General features: G+C 41.7%; 1 protein-coding gene across 1 annotated transcript in view; it reads right to left on the bottom strand.

The window, feature by feature from the left end:
* The window catches only part of col25a1 (collagen type XXV alpha 1 chain), a gene marked incomplete at its 5' end in the record, with an annotated part of 145,269 nt that extends 131,075 nt beyond the window's left edge, over positions 1-14,194 (bottom strand). The window contains 2 exons of the mRNA XM_079215972.1: positions 13,733-13,802; positions 13,943-14,194. Of these exons, the coding sequence (XP_079072098.1) occupies positions 13,733-13,802; positions 13,943-14,194 (322 nt within the window). The remainder of the gene's footprint in view (positions 1-13,732; positions 13,803-13,942) is intronic.
* Between the last annotated feature and the right edge of the window lie 3,044 nt (positions 14,195-17,238).

Raw genomic sequence — 17,238 nt, forward strand, 5'->3', positions numbered from 1 at the left:
TTGAACATGACCCAATTTTGACATCAAGAGGTGGCAAGCGGTGCCTTGATGACGTTTTTGGTGACTTTTGCGTAACCTGTTTTACAAGCAATTTGCCTCATTTTCAGACTTATTACCCTTCCGTGTTGGCGTCTGTACTGTGGATGTAAAACTCTGAATGTCATTACAATTTTCCCGCACAGAGATGGACATGATGGATTACACTTTCGCCCAGGATTGCCTAATCAACATATTCTCCAAATATTTTCATTATCTCTTTATCCACCCCTTCCAGCATGGGTTTTATCCCTGAGAGCCTCTTTGTATTTTTTTTTACTTCGGAATCACAAGGTCAACACCAACCAGAATATATAATTAAATAAAAGAACAAATAAATTCTTTCCTCAGTTTGAAATTTGTCCTACGTTGAGTGCAAATTATCCATCTCAAATTGACGGCTCTGACACCAGATCTGGCAAGGCATTAGCAGTCTTGGTGCGAATGAGGGAAGTCGTTTCTCCACTTCCTCCCATGTTGACTTTGGCCAGCACGCGCTAATCCGAGAACAGGCCGGAGGGGAGCACTCTACCTGGAACAGAGTGTCAGCAAACTATAAAGAAATGTAGCACAAATCCATTTTTCTTCTCTTGTAAGCCCTCCAACGTTGCCCCTTTGCACCTCCAGCACATGTTAGCCTCTCAGTGTGCTATTCCTACAAGCCAGCACGTAACCACAAATACAAACGTTTCCAAAAAACTGTCAAATGTTGAATCACTAATCTCCATCTAGCTCACCGAATATAACGACTGAATGTACACAGGCTATGCAGGCTTCTTCAAAACAAATGCATTCAGCAAAGCCTGCTAAACATTACGGCCAGTGCACGGGCCAGTTTGCAACATAAAACTCTCCAGCTCTGACCTCTGTCAGCACTGCGCCCGGCCTCAGGCGGAACCTCTCAGAGGTAGCTTCATTGACTTTGTCATGCCACCACCACTACAAACAATGCAGAGGCAAATACCGTTAAAGGGCTGCGATGAGTTTCAGCCATTTTAGTGTATTCACTCCATGATGAAAAGTCAAAGAATTACCCTTTCCCTAATATCCACTTCAGCAGGTACTGGCTATATTTACTATATCATTTCATTCAACTCAGCAGCATAGTCATAACCTGCAACTGGCTTAAGGGCAGGCAGGCAAGATGTAGATTTATTGGTATGACATTCACAAGCAAGAGTGCCTTACCTCCTATGGGACTCTGTATTTCTTTGGTTTAAATCTTGAGTTGCATTGAGTTACATCGTGTTATTCCCTGTTCTCACTCAGACGAACCCTACACCGGTACCCCCTCATATTATTGGGACCTGCCATTTGCAGTAACGCACAGGCTTCTGCCAACTGACCTCCACCTCAATAAGTGACTCCAAGGTCAGAGGTGGGATAGCCGATGGTGCATGAATAACTGCTTTAAGAATAACAAGAACGCGATCGAGTTTATTACGCTGGGGATCTGACTGCAAAACCTACCTACATGTGCAAGACTTTCCCTCTCATTTATTATATCACATGAAAGGGAAAAACATGTTGAAGCTGACAGCGAATGCACGCTGAGACTGAAATCCAATAGTCAATGTGGGTGTCAGTATGTTTATGAAATATTCTATACTCCTTAAATTGACAACATGCATTTGGCACTACGGGGTAAATTAACTAATTTGGTCACCATTTCTCCCTGGGCACCAAAACTACTGTGGCAAGTTCAAACTACTGGCATGTCATGTCACATTTAATCAGATGAAATGCACGTCATGTAAAGTCACGTCTCTTCTCTATAATTTTTTTCCTATGGCTATTAAAAAAGGCTCTAATGCCGAACAGTGGCAGGAGAGGCAGGGAGAATGCTGGGAAGGTAATTTGTTTTGAAGGTCAAGGGCGATGGTGATGGATTTCCACTCATCTTTTGCTGTTTAGCACTGAGAACGAGATAATCTCTACCTGAAGCTTTAAATGAGTCACACTGACAGTATTATCTGCAAAGAATCACGTACAACCTTTTCTTTCTTCAAAGATTGACAATAAGCATTAACCTTGACTACAAACACTTGACTCTAGATTAAGTCATAATCACCCAATAGTGTGTCAGTCAATATTCCCACCAATTCACTACGATGTGCAGGTTTCAGTGAGTTTGGTCATCTGAATCTGCTGCAGCATTCAGACTATCCATTCATTTGTACACAACCAGTGAAAACACTTGGGGGGCGTACTTATGAGACAATAAACATTTACAGTGCATTAAAATTTAAGGAGCCAGGATGGCTCCAATTAAGGAACTGACTTTGCACAATTTATCGTTGGCCTTCAACAGGTGCCATGGAGGGCAATGTGGTTGCTTAGGTCGACAAGATGATGTTCAGTGATCAATATGTATTTATTTAGGCATTTAATACTATGAGTTTGCTGCTTATTTGCACATGTATATATTTGTTTAGGTGTTTATTACTTGAGTTTGCCCGATTGATCTGCAATCTGCTCTTTCCTGCTCCAAACTATCGTTATGATTGCAGCCTTCAGAAATCCACTATTCAAGCTAAACTGAACAAATCAATTGATTGAACAACCAAATATACTTGGGTACTTTGATATATTTCAACACTCCAGCACGTGTTGAATTTATCCGGCGCATGCTCTACCTGAAGCACCCTGCAGCTGACACACCAGGTGGTAAATGCAGCGCTCTGCATGAAAGAAATGGCACTTCCGGCTCAAACCAGCATGCCGACACTGCCAATCTAGTTGAGAAGTTAACTTTGTATTTCAGTGAGAACTACCCCACGAGTTGTAAAACCGCTTGAGATAGCAGCACAGCTGGCTCCTCAACCTGGATCCAGACAACGCCTTGCAGGACGCCATGTTGATTGGTTCAGAGACAAAGAGGATATTCAACGAAGGACAACTGATTTCAATGTCTATGCTTCAGCGCATTATCACCATTACATTACATTCATTTGGCAGATGATTCCGCCCAAACAGACTTGATTGATTTTTTCCCATGATTAGTGGATACCCTGCTTGACTACCACTATATGCCACAAGCTAAATAGAAGCTACATACGTGCTACAACAGATCTAACAAAACAGACATGAGTCCCAACCTTCTCAAACGGTGCACTAAACTTTCAAATAACTTTGCGTGCAAGGACACTGGAGAAGATGTATTATCACAAAAAGCCCATAGTTGAGATAAACCCATATGAAAACAAGTAATCTGTTTGTTTCCACAGTCGAACATTTGGGTCAAGGCATGAAAAATAGATGAATATAAACGAGTGCATTCATCTGAGTACTAGAATGTAGAACACTGTAATGGCAACTTTGCTGACTTTTTTTTGTTCGTGCATCATTTGGATGTCACATTCAGCATAAATTATCATTATACTATTGTGTTTGCAAGGAAAATGTATAAAATATGTATGAGGTGTTCTGATTTATAATCTTGTAACATTTCCACTCAGTATGCCCGATTCATTAAAACCTAACACACACCAGCGCATGAATGCACACAAACAACTCATCGACCTCGGAGTGAACAGCATGAATTCATATGAATGGCATCATCAACTGAGTCTGTCTTCAACACTGTGCTCTGGAAGAGGGGAAAACACACTTCACATTAAAATTGGTAGAAGTATCTTAATTCCTGTGACGTTTTCTGAATATATATACACTGACTACACACACCTTTTTGAATTAGGCTTATAAAAACTTTTGCAGGTTCACTGGACCTTTTCTGTGGCGACGCCTGTCAAGCTTTCAGTATCAGCTACAACAACAATGGTGGCAGATTTACCACTTGAAATTCATAGTCATTATTGACGTCTTCACATAGATGTAAAAAGCAAGTCTCCCATCTACCAATACTTCCAAATCCAAGGAGCAATATTCTTAGCTGACTACATTATTTTTGGTGGTTACTTGAGAAAAAATAGTCCACATCCTAAAAGCCTTTTCTGTAAAAGCGAAACATACTGCACGAAAATACTAACAATATATCTATGCTGTGTATTGCTAATCAGTTTGTGTGTTTTGTATTTAGCAATCACATGCATATTTAAAACCCTTTTTCCTTTCAAATGATTAAGACAAATAATAAGACAATATCGGGCATGTAGAGGTAGCACTACTAAATTCAAACTGTTTCATGATAAGTTAAAAGTTCCTTGTAGTAACAAAGTAATTGCCAAAAAACACAGTTTAATCTATTCCTCTCAATTTCATTTGTAGAAAATAAGGCATACCGCCTCTTAAGTCTTTAAATATCGAATATCACAAAAAGCACAAACCTTGACCAGCTTGCTGAGCCTCGTTACTGTTGCTAAGCTGCGATTGTACACTCACTGCTCAGGTAAATTGTTTCATGAATTTTTCATCTCCTACTCCCACTTTTACCTTACCAATGAATGCCCCTTACATAACTATAATGCAATAGCCACTTATCAAATTAGCAGAGGCCAAAATATGTTCAGTAATTCATAATAGGTTCTAAGGACAAGAGAATGATGCATGTAGACAAGTACAGTTGACGTAGTTCTTATGCCACAGGGTCCCAAACAAAAACTAGAAAATAGACAACCTGTTTACAGGCGCTGATACAGTGCATCAGCGCCGTTTATCAAGCTGTCAAAAATTACAATTTAACTAGCCGTCTAGCCTGCTTAGGCCATATCAAATGACCGCTCAATTAAATTAAAGTGCACAGGGTTGTCTGTCTCACCGCTGGGTTTTCCAGGCCTTAACTGTGGCTTACACAGCTGTTTCTACCCTCTTCTTCATCAGATACAAGGGGAGGGCCCCCTGAAAGCAAGACTGTCTGTGCTACAACCAGACCATGAGGCAACTCCCTGCATATCGATTCATCTTTCCTGACAGAGACGCAGTACATGCATGTACATTCCCAGGTACGTTAAATTGGCAAGTTGCCACTTCCCCAGGCACCGTGTTGTTTGTTTGAGCAAAATGATCTAATTGAATGTTCTAGATTAATTGCACGCTAAAGGGGAAAGCAAATAAAGTAATCATACATTTTGAGGCAAAATACCCTGAAATAAGCCTTGATTAGAAAACCACATCACACACCGTTAACGTCATAGCTTGTTGAGAAAATTGAGAATGCATGGCTTCAATTTATGTATTTCATGCGCTCGCCCTGTCTTAATTCAGAGAATAAAATGAACCGAACCACAATTTCATCAAAGAACCTTTGCCACTTGTAATAGATGAAATTTAAAAAAGCCGCAATGAAGGACAGTCACGCACGGCTGCATGTTTCCGTGGTCCCGTCTCTATGAGTGGCATCCCCAGCGAGTGTGCACATATTGTGAAACAGCGTGTTTGTGAGTGCACATGGGCTCAAGTGTTTGCTCGGTGTGTTTACTACCCTCTCGAATCGACAGCATGACTCATATTTCATGTCACATTTAGCACAGCTTCAAGAAGGATGTCGCCTGCTGAGTGGTGGTGAGGAGGGGGGGCACCCAACGAGCCCAAGATCTCAAGCCAGGCTTGTATCCTAAACCGAACATGGAAGAGGACAGGGAAAGGCGTGGGGGCCGGGGCGAGGAACAGCTTCCCTTGAACTGACAAACACCGACAGGCAGACCCAACCATTTGAAACGTTTGCTTTTCTTTGAGTCCAACATGTTGGTGGCACCCCAAGGGAGTCTGGGAGCATACATCATCTGGCCGGCCGCTGGGCAAGCCGTGCTCAACTCCATCACTTTTTCCACGTTGAGAAATCCCTGCTGTCTTTGGATAGCTGGAGGGATTGCTTGCTTGGTTTTGCTGAGACTAAATGGTTTGAAAATTGAAATGTTAGCTCCAATAACTGTTTTTTAACCACCATGAATAAATACTCCAAAAGGATAACTGCCAGTGCTGCCTTAGGTGTAGACTGGTATTGTTTTAAACCCTGGACATTAAAACAAAAGACAATACAGAATTGCTATTTCAATTCAGAAATGTGAATGAAGAGGATGGCGCAATCCCAATCTCCACACTCACAGACTCACAGACTTTGAGGGGAAAGTCCTTGAGGGGTTTAGGGCTGCCTCCTGTCAAATCATTGAGTGTTTGAGGGTTCTCTCACAGACATTTTGATCCCTTTATGAACCCTTTCCATAAGTGCATTTATGCAGACTTTGCCCAAGGGAAATGCCCACAATTCATACTAGTGGTAATCAGTGGTAACAGGAAGATGTAAAAAAAAAAAATTATAATAATATTAAAAGGTCAACAAAGAGGGCACATGGGTGTTCAGCATGGCAAGTTACATTTACAATTGGACATATGTATTGACGTTGTCATGGTCATATGTTGCAGTAAAGTACTGTCCCAGTCGTATTTACACCATTTCAAGTCTCTCCCTCTCAACCATTTACCAGGTGTAGTCAGTAAGTCCCTGAGGGTTCAGGGTTTAAGGCCTTAGGGGGGACACTGGGATTGGGGTTAGGGACAGTAAAAAAATATTTGGGGTGTCAACATGTTTTATTATCATTTATTCATATCATATTTTTGCTTTAGTTTTTAAATTGTATGTATTTTATTTGATAAGGGTGGATTTTCAGATATGTCACAGAAGTCAACGGTCCTTTTGAAAAGCCCTGATACAGCACGCGTGGATATCTGAAGCTCGTCATTTGTTTATAGGCCAATCAAAACAAAGCAGAGCTGGTGCCTGGTCCAGTTCACACATTCAGTGCATTTGTTCATTAAGTAGCTCAAAAATACAGAGTGGATGGACTATTTATCATATGGGATGTTATCATCTGTTCAACGAAAATAAGCAATCGCTCATTTTTACGTCTAATTTGAGTATTGATAGCGTACATTGTTAAAATGTATATTTTAGTGACATAATAATAATATGTTTAAATTGGCTGCATCCCCTATGTTTTGCTTTGCCTTATAGTACATAACGATAAGATTGTGTTGCACTTTTGTAAGGTGAGGAGAAATTGAAGATATTGTGAAGGGTCTTGAATTTCTAAAACTTGATATATCCATCCCACTCTCCAATAAAATGAAAGATAATTTCCCTACAGTCCCATGCAGGTTTAGACCCGAAATGAAAAATTACTTGGTGTCAAGGTAAGCCGTGCTTGAACTTAAGAACTGAACATAATATGAAGCAGCTCTCTGCTAATGCTGCCCTCTGTCTGTGTGGACTTACAGTTAATGATGCATAGACACATTTAAAATAAACAGACTCTGCAGACGCCAACCATGCATTGTTTTCATGGTAAGACCATATTAACCATAGTTTGCATGTCAGGCGCAATTGGCAAAATTACAGCTTCCTGCCATGGCATGTCCCAATGCTTTTTTTTGTTTTTACACACCAGTCTGTTTTCTTTTTTTGTAGTGCCTGTTTCTATTAGGCTGATGGAGAACAGAGCAGCAGCATCTGTGCCCCTAACCCCCCATCCTCCATGTCTGCTGGGGCTGAGAGGCCTGGGGCACAAAGCCACAGGCGGTGGGGATGGAGGGGTGTGGGAGAGCATGTGGGAAGCGCCTCAGGGGTTCCTAGTTCCCTTTTGCTTGTCTGGAGCCCAGAATTTCCATGACACGGGTGAACGCTGGCATCGTCGTGCTTTACTGGTGATTTGAAATTGATGACAGACACTGGAAAATTATTCTTACATTGGAAAAGAAAGAAATAAGAATTGTTTCAGCGAGACAGGCATCGGGGGCTTAAGTGCTTTCTAAATCAGAGAGCATGTACAATGTAGTTTGCTGGCACGCCAAGAATGCTTCACAAATAGGAAATACTGACTATATAAATATCAAACGTATATATCAAGCTGGTTAAAGAAATACAATACATTTTAAAAGTTCCCTGTGGGGTTTTCTTGTAAACAAACAAGTTATGTTTGAAGGGCCTTTTTTCTTTTTTTAAGTATTTTAAATCCTACATCTTTTACATTAATGTTCACCAGCTAGCACCTGCAGGTTTGTTGAAACCCTGGGCAGCTATGTGCATCACATATAAGATAAAGAAAACAGGGACCCACTAGAAACAGCGTCATAGCGCTACCGGAGGTCAAAAACCTCACAGGGAACCTTTCAGATGAGACATTCAGTGGCCATTGCAGTCACAGAACTATCACCATATTGAACAGTAGACCTGCTGTTCCACAAGGGTGCCACATAGGAAGAGGTTCCCCTTGTCTATTAAATTCTCTTTGAATGTTGGTGGGTGAGGGATAGCATGTGGGCTCGGCAAGGGAAGGGTGAACTTAAGCCATCACAAAAGAGACTTCAGTAGGATCTAGTGTCAGAGGGCACGGAGCAGATGAGGCCGAGAGTTTGTGAGCCGTCTTTTGTGGAGGATTTTGCCACCCAGCTCTGACAGAGGAGCACTGGATCCTGGGAGAAAAGAGCATCAAAGGCAACCAACAGCAGTGGTTCCCCTACTGCACTGGAGGTTACAGGGCAATGGAAGGGCGGGTGATGTTGTGTCGGCCCCACCGAAGAGAACCTTAAGAAGGTGCAGACACTCAAACATCCATTGACAAAGCGCTATATTAAAAAGGAACAAAGCCACACTGGAATCAGTTTTGCTCCATCTTTAACCGTTTAAATTGCATTGTCCAAGTGCCTTGATGATGCTGAATGTGCAATCAACCCAAAAGGGAAAACATTCATTCCCTTACAACCGCTTGGATCAAATGCACGTCAAATCAAAACGGCAGACAATTCTTGTATTCATTTGTGGGGTGTGCCGTTATGTTGTGGTGATGGAAACCCCTTCCTTTAACTCCAAGTAGTAACCGTAGGAGCAGCCAGGACAGGATCTCCAAGCTTCCTACATAATTCCATACAAAAATGACGATTGGAGGATCACCGCCAGGAAATGTTCAAAGACACATGAGACGAACCATTAGGCACGAGTGTTTTGATTCTGCTCCGTTCCTTTGGCGCTGTCCCAATCCTCAAAGCCTGAGGTACTTAAATTTCCAGCGGAGTGCTGTTGTCCATCCATCCATCACAGCTCATATAAAAACCCTGTCCACCCATAGCATCCCCTCAGGTTAATGTACAACAAAAAGGAAGAAAAAAAGTGTGCCACCCTTTCAAAGCCCACAGTTATACTCATTACCAGTGCTTTCAACTGGCATGATTCATCAGCTCCCATTAAAAGTTGCTGTGTCAAAAGGTATAAAGAGACCATCTGTGCTATTTCCAGCATCTTTCATAATAAACCTTGTTTGAGAATAGAAAATTGTAGCAAATCCACCACTTCTGATGATTCATCGTGATGAATCACATCATGTTAATGTATTGGGGCTGGTGTGAAATCGGAGCTGAATGAGTCGTTATTCACCGGGTGGAGAACATTATATGCTCGTGATTTACATGGAGATACCGTTTTAAGCAATATAGCCGCAATCAAAATCATAATTGCCCATTCACCGTTTCCGCCAGGCTTCCCAGACCAGAGCTTTTGTCTCCGGCCTAACTTGCTCACAAAGGCAGCTTAACCTGAGTCACCTAACCAAAAGCAGCTGGCTGCAGTGGCTACCTGGAAGTCTGCTTAGCTTTACCTAGCACTCAGTAATTACATGGCCATTAGGGCACCTCCCAGCACCAAACCACACAGAGGGCTAAATTCAAAAGCTGTCAGTGATTAATTACCATTTGCCCACTGAGTTGAGGCTATCTGAGGGGATTGGCACAACTGTAACTGTATCAGGCCACTGGGATTACACACTTTGTCGGGCGGAAAAGGGGAGTGGAGCCCAGATTGGCCACAAGGAGTTAAAAAGGAGTGATTAGGTGGATAATCATGTGTGCGTGTGTGTGTGTGTGTGTGTGTGTGTGTGTGTGTGTGTGTGTGTGTGTGTGTGTGTGTGCGTGTGTGTGTGTGTGTGTGTGTGTGCCTCTGCTGAAGTAAGTAAATTAAATCTGGACTTGACGAAACAAGCCAGACAGATATCGTTGCATCTGCTTCTGTTTTTATTGTGACATAACGGCCAGCTGATCCGACCCCCAGCTGCACCTTGCCTGTGACATCCAGCATCGGTGGTTGCGGTGTGGTGGTGGTGATGGGGGGGGTCCTGCACATTACATTTTGTATGTTTTCTCAAGAGCACTTTGGCCGGTGTTTAGCTGGCAGGCTTTTTGAAGCGAGAAATGCTGCAGAGTGGGAAAAGGGGATATCGGGGGGGCGGGGGGGAGCTTTGAGACGTATGGGTAAGTAAACGGGGAAAGAGCAAAGCACCAGTGCTTGCTGACTGAACATTTTATTATGGTCCCATTAAACAGCATGCCCTGTTTGGAATGTAGATCCCAGGAGAGGAGAGGGTACGCAGGAAAAATGAAAAACAAAAACTGCCCCCAATGCTGGAACAATTATTAGAGGGAGACTTGACAGTGTGACACACTGAGTGGGCGTCACTTCGGACAATTTTACACCAACTTGGTTTGATGGGTTTGCTTCTCCATAGAATCAAAACTATTTACACCAAATGTATGGTGAAGAAACTGTTACTTAAAGGGAGTACTTCACAAATGTAGCATTGTACTTCTATGACATCATTGGGCTCGCAGTGGGAAAAAAAGTGAAAAAAAATTATGAACCAAAGTTATCTTTTTTAATCCGCGCATTCTGACTCGAGCAACAGAGGTCTGTTCACCAGATTTGTTTTCACTTTTAAACTGACACTGCAGGTATATGGTTATAAACCGGAGGACATTCTGAAATTGTGACCTGATGATGGCACCAGTCGTAGGAGTTACAGGATAAGCATGAATGTCAAAACCAAATTTCATGGTAATAAATCAAAAACATTCACTCAAAATCACCTATGTCAACCTCTTAGTTGTTTTCAAGTAAAATTCAGAGGATCGCCACAAGCCGCTGAATTTATGCTCATGAATGTTTCACTTGAAAGTGTCACGGCCATCTATCTAAAACCCGTGGAGATATTTCATTCTGGACCATAGTGGTTGACTAACACTGTCATCCCTACAGCCATGACGCCAGCTATGATTTCTTATTCAATCAGAAGCTAAATGACGGCAGTACCAGACACTGATAGAATGGCAAATGGCCCCAGAAGCTTCACCTTCCTTAACCCTGAATTAAATCAGCATGAAGACAATATACTTTGAGTTCACGACAGACTTTCTCTGATAAAGATTGTACAAACTTCCGCGGATCCAGAAGCAACCTATAACATATCCTGAAGCTATGGACCATTGCTCTGCCTTTGCAAACCACTCCATCTTATTTGACAGCAATAAAGTGAAGACTGCGAAAAGCACGTTACGGGCCTCCCCTCAAAGAAAAAAAAAAAGAAGAAGCCACATCTGAGCCACGGGCTGTCTCCTAGACAGAGGAGAGAATAACTATTGAGTGAACCCATTCAGCATTCATATAATAGATATTTGGCCTAGAAGGCTCCCTCCAAAGCATTAACAAAGTACTGTATGCTGCATGTGTAATACTTGCACTGCATGAACATTGCGATATGAAATACACAACAGACTCACTATCAATTGATATATGTGCTTTTATGTCACCAGAGTTATACAAATAAAAGAGACATGAAAAAATGTAATCACATATGAGAGTGCCAGTTTCCAAGATGGAGCTCGGTGCCGCCTCGGCTTTTGGGTCGCCACGCTTCATTTGATGTGAAATGTTTTCATTGTTTTATTTTTGCCCTGTACAGTGATGTGGTTGGAGAAAATAAATAGCAGACATGATTGGGATTGAGAACAGAGAGCAGCATGATTGTGAGAGTCACATTATGGTTAATACTTCCAGGACTTGTGTCTCATTAATTCAGGCATTTCCACTCCGCTGATGACTCATTCGCAATTGATAAACCACTTGCAAACAGTAAAAAATGTGGCTCGTTCATTTTGGATTATTACTTCCACCGGCCACGTTCCTTCATTCACCCATATCTGATTATTATATTATGACCCTTTTAATGTGTCGCTGCATGAATCTGTTAAATAATATTTTTGTGTCCCCCCCACCTGCCTCCAATAGAGAGGTCAGAGGTCAAGGTCAACAACAGAACAGTCCCTGGCTTTATGTAAGGATTCAGCCTCCTGCCCAGAGGACACTTCGGTCCTGCAGGACTGATTCTTTCCGACACCTGGATTGTCCATCCAACCACCAAGAGCTACTCTGAACAATGTCACGACTATGACCTTTCCAGAGGGGTCACGTACAGTATGTTCACACTTACTGTATTACATTCCCAGCTGGAGTAGACTGAGGCTGTGATATGGACAGATCCCTCTGCATCAGACTCTGAAAACTTGTGAAAACGTGCACATTTCCTGCACAGTGCTGTGTAGCGACACAGACAGCGGTCTGCCAGACACGCGCGTAACGCTCATATCATTGAGAGCATGTGTTACTATCATGCAGTGATTATATTACACTTTAATTCTGATTTCAGGGGCTGAGGATCCTGTTTGACAAACCTTTGAAAACTGATGCTTGTCAGTGACCTTGAAGTTATTTGGGAGAGTTGGAAAAAAAAGCCCAAAATGCTATGGTCAAACACTTCAAATATACGTCTGGTGGAATTCTAAAGATATTCCCATATCCTCACAGTCCTAAAAGAAAACCATACATCTCCAAGATGTCTTTTTATGAGCTAAAACATTCCTTATTTCAGTTAGGTAGCAGGGCATTTCTCATCCAATGGGCTTATAATGGTGAATTTAGCTTAAGAAGTATGTTTGAATCAATCCATTAAGGAACACTCAATTCTTCAGTTTATCTGACAGATTTTTTATATACATGGTTTTCATTGAACAGGGACTATATTATATTCCTTTGACCTCCACCAGATTGAAAAAAAAAAACATCCTTGAAGATACAATGAATGGATATTCAAGACTTTAATCGGCTATATCCACAACCCTTTTTCTTGATGCATAACAGATGGAAAACATTCTTAATGGAGGTATTGAAATTGTAAACTGCACAACCATCTGACCTTTACATTATAACTTGATTCTAACCTATGGAGATGGCAATTATGTATCCATAGTCAGAAAACACCTGCAGGGTTATTTTATATGAAACATTTCTCTCTTCTTTTTTTCCATTTTCTCATTCTTACTGGAGCTGTCAACACATATTGAGGAGCAGCATTGTGACATCTAACAATGACGCACGGTAGTACATGCCATGGTATCATTTAAAATGTCAGAAGAAGAAAAAAAGGTGTGATGTCACAGCCCAAATTGTCCAGCTTCCCCTCCAACATCGCTGAGAAACACTGAAGAATAACCTCGACTCCATCCCAAAATGATCAGAACGCTGACCCCCACTGGAGGAAGTAATGTTTCCATCTACTGGTGGCACATGTGAACTTCTACATCTCTCTTCCAAGAGGACGAGTGAGCAGACAACGCCACAAGTCAAGCAACCTCTCAGCACGTCTATGTATAGACGGCTGTTAAATGCCTTTCTTTCTGCTCAGTGTGATGGCCGGTCAGCTGTCTGCGTCCTTCACAGCAGACCTCCAGAAACTATCAACACGACCAAAGCACACTGTCACGTGTGATCGCTTTCAATGAAATAAACCAAAGACCTTGTTCAGAAAGCTCCCATTCATTCTCACATCAACTCTGGACTGAGTCACAAACATGCTTCAAATCTAGCACACCAACAGACAAACCACGTGACCAGAATGCAATAGGAGGAGTACGTTTTATTTACCTGGAGGGCAGTTGCATTCAGGTGATGCTTGTCTTGCAGTCCGAATCTTGACCAGATTTTCATAGGAACGCTGAAATTGGAGAAAAAATGTATTTGGCATTCATTTGCACATGATGCTTTCAATGAAATCAAACCTGGCAGGATTTCTGAAACAATACCACTTTAGGGGCCAGTAAAAGCGCACAAACAATTAACAAGAGCCAACGTTACCTGAGAGAGCAGCTCGTCCACTCTTTGTCCAATCAGGGAATTAAAATCATCCATGGAGTAGCCAGGAGCTCGGAGAAAGGTGTGCTCGCCATTCCCACTCTCCAAGTCCAGAACCCGGTTCTTAATGTCAACTGCGTTAAGGCTCAGAAAGATGCAAAAGGCGATGGACGCCACTGAGCATAAAGACGAGATAATGTTCAGCAGTGTCGTGCGGTAATGCTGTCGCTTCTGAGGCGCCACTTCTTTCTCCATCTTCTCCGCGCACTTGGGCGCTCCTCTTGCCTCCGGGATCTCCATTTAAACTACAACTACACGCGCTTGTCGGACGCAAGCTGCATCTGGCGCGGAGTCACGAATTTGTGGCACACCGTTCTGCGATTGTGACTGTGCCTCAGTGCCTGGCTGGCTGCGACGCGGCGTTCACGTACAGTGGCTTCGTGGTCGCAGCTGATGCAAGTCAACCTGCACTGACTGGCTCCTGCAAACTTGTTGCACTCAGCCCACTGCACAGTAGTCTTCTGCTGCAGAGGAGATTGCTACTATGCACAATAAAGTAGAAAGAGAGGCTGGGGAGATCGAAGGCTGCGCGCATGTAGTGGAGACGGCGTTACCACTCGGAGCTGTTCCACCACGGTGCATGCATGCTCCCCCTCGTTACAGCAACAACACGCCTCCAATCTGGTCTGACTGATTAACATAATTTATTGACCCGCTCCTTTTGCGCTCTGGTGTTGTGTTTCGGTCAGATCTCCAGTTATAGAACAAGAACCGTGCGTAAAAATGCAATTACTTTTTGTAGAATAAAAAAAAAAAATGCTAAGACAGCAAACACTTGAAAACAATAAATCAGTTATGGAATTGTCTAAACTTGATGAATTTGAACATTCTCTGCAGCCAATGTATGGCAACGTGCTTTGCCATGGCGCTGCGTAAAAACGCACGAAAAAACGTAAAAGCTCTCTTCTTTCGGGTATTTGCGGGTGGATAGAGGCTCTCACTGAACTGTGCAAATAGCACATCTTATTGATTGAGTGTGTTCAATAGACATCATGCAGAGAGAAGAGAGCCACATAGCCCTGCAGCGCTCAAGCAGGGATGCTGCTGGCGTTGAGCGAACAGTCTGTGGCCCTTCTGTGCTGGTTGATGCCGTGAATTCTGATCAGATGTCAGTTAATATCCAACAAGACTCAATCAGATAATGCAAACCATCAGTAATTCACACTGCATGATACTGGCAATAAAAAAACGACAGAAGTGAAGAATTTGTATGAATATCTTTGCACTTGGCATCAACTATCCAACTGAACACTTTGTATGAATGGCACAATGATAATAATCTAATATTTACTCGGCAGATAGATCCGTCAATGCATAAATGCAGAAGGCTGACATTGTAATAACATTTTTGAGGTATAATCAGCATATATATCCTATACACACTGTTCAAACATTTCAAGATGCCAAAGTGTGTTTTGAGTAATACTGAATAGAGAAGTAATTTTTCATATGCAGTCAGAAATGTATAATGGGAAATATGGGGCTTCCAATATCCATAAAACTCCCCAGACTCCTGACTTCTTAATCTGAAGTTCCTCAGCATTTTGGCATTTTAATGTTTATCTGTGAAAATACATCTTTATTCCAAATCACTCAGAGAGGATGAAGGATATGAGTTATCACTGTGGATTTTACTCATTTATCAGGGCAGTGTGTTGGCTATTTTGGGATAATCAAGTGTATTCAACAATAATTGGATTTATAAATGAGCTCTGTTCTACATTCCTATATTTCAAGTCCATGTTTGCCATCTCATATGGGTCAAGTCTTATGCCAATGCAATACAATCAGCATCTCTCATGCGTTTCAGAAACCAAGTTAAACAACTATTACTATACCGCGTACATAAAAGCAAACCTATCCATTCAATTAATTTGTTAAATTTCCCTATTTGCCAAAATACTTCATATAATGAACGGAGAATCCATGAGATGGTAAATGCACACGGGGGTTTTGATTATTCTACGTGATTAGGTCTCCTCTGGTGAAAGACTGCTTGACTGACATCTCCCTAACCCGCCTGCTTTTCTCCACCTGTTGCCCACTTTAACCTGCATAACTAAAAACACCCGTCTGTGTTTGTGTGTAAAGCCTGTAGTAACAACTACAGAAGGACAGTACTTGTATGTATAGTATAAATGTGACCCAATGGAGTTCCTAACGTGCATTTGACATACAGGCATTTTGGTATTCACCAAGGTCTGAGTCTTCTTGCACATGTTCATTAACTGTATTTGTTCAGCTGTGTTTTGTTAATAATCAGTTAATTATTTCATTCACAAGTCTAATGTAGCAACATTGCCCCTGCAACTGGAAATCTATGAGGGTTCCTGGGGTTCACGGTCTCAAGGCCTTTTAAGAGACGTTTCCACCCTGCACAATGTAATTCTATATGAAACACTAAATATTTTTGCGAGGGGTTTATTAATACCCTTCGCTGAACATCAGTAAAAAATACTGAAGCGTCAGTCTAAAAATATGTTTGTTGTAATTTTTTTAATTAATTTATCTTTTTCTTTTAATGTTGTTTTTATTTGTATATATTTACTTGCTAAATCATGTTTCATATATTATTTATTTTTTAGAGCTGGTATATTGTATTACCGAGGGTTTATTGGTTTTTGACGTCTCCTGTCACATCTGTTTTATTTCTGTTCTGATTTATTCTGTTGTAAAGCCTAATAAAAACAATCATCATCATAACTCTACTCAATATGGTTTAACTCATTCTCACACATCTATATTTTAATCTGATCCCAGATGGAATAGATGTTTCGTTCCAAGTCTGTCTATAGTCTATAGAGTATACTGGCTATTACAAAATATTATTATATATATTTTTTAACCAAACAAAATAGAGAAGTATGCTCTAATATAATGTGGAGCAGGTGCTCTCTCCATACGGGGATTTGAAAGCTTTGGGCGCCATCTACTGGACAAACAGAGAAACGCCCTAGATGTTGTAGATACCATGCATAATCCATAATTTAACATTTGTGCGTGGTGAAATCCCCATGACATCATCCGTGTGCAAAATCAGCAGTTCACAAGGTCAGCATCCCCCTACTCTCATGTGCGTCTGTGTGTCACGTGATCTATCTCTCTCTCTCTTTTTGGACATCACTACAAAGTGACAGATGGAGTCCTGCGACAAGGTCACGTTGCAGAACGCACGACTGAACCGCACTTTGCATGTTCAGCATTAAAAAACCTCAAAGAGAAGACACTAAAAAGCAACA

The sequence above is a fragment of the Taurulus bubalis genome (assembly GCF_910589615.1).
Source record: "Taurulus bubalis genome assembly, chromosome: 3".
In the NCBI taxonomy this organism is placed as follows: domain Eukaryota; kingdom Metazoa; phylum Chordata; class Actinopteri; order Perciformes; family Cottidae; genus Taurulus; species Taurulus bubalis.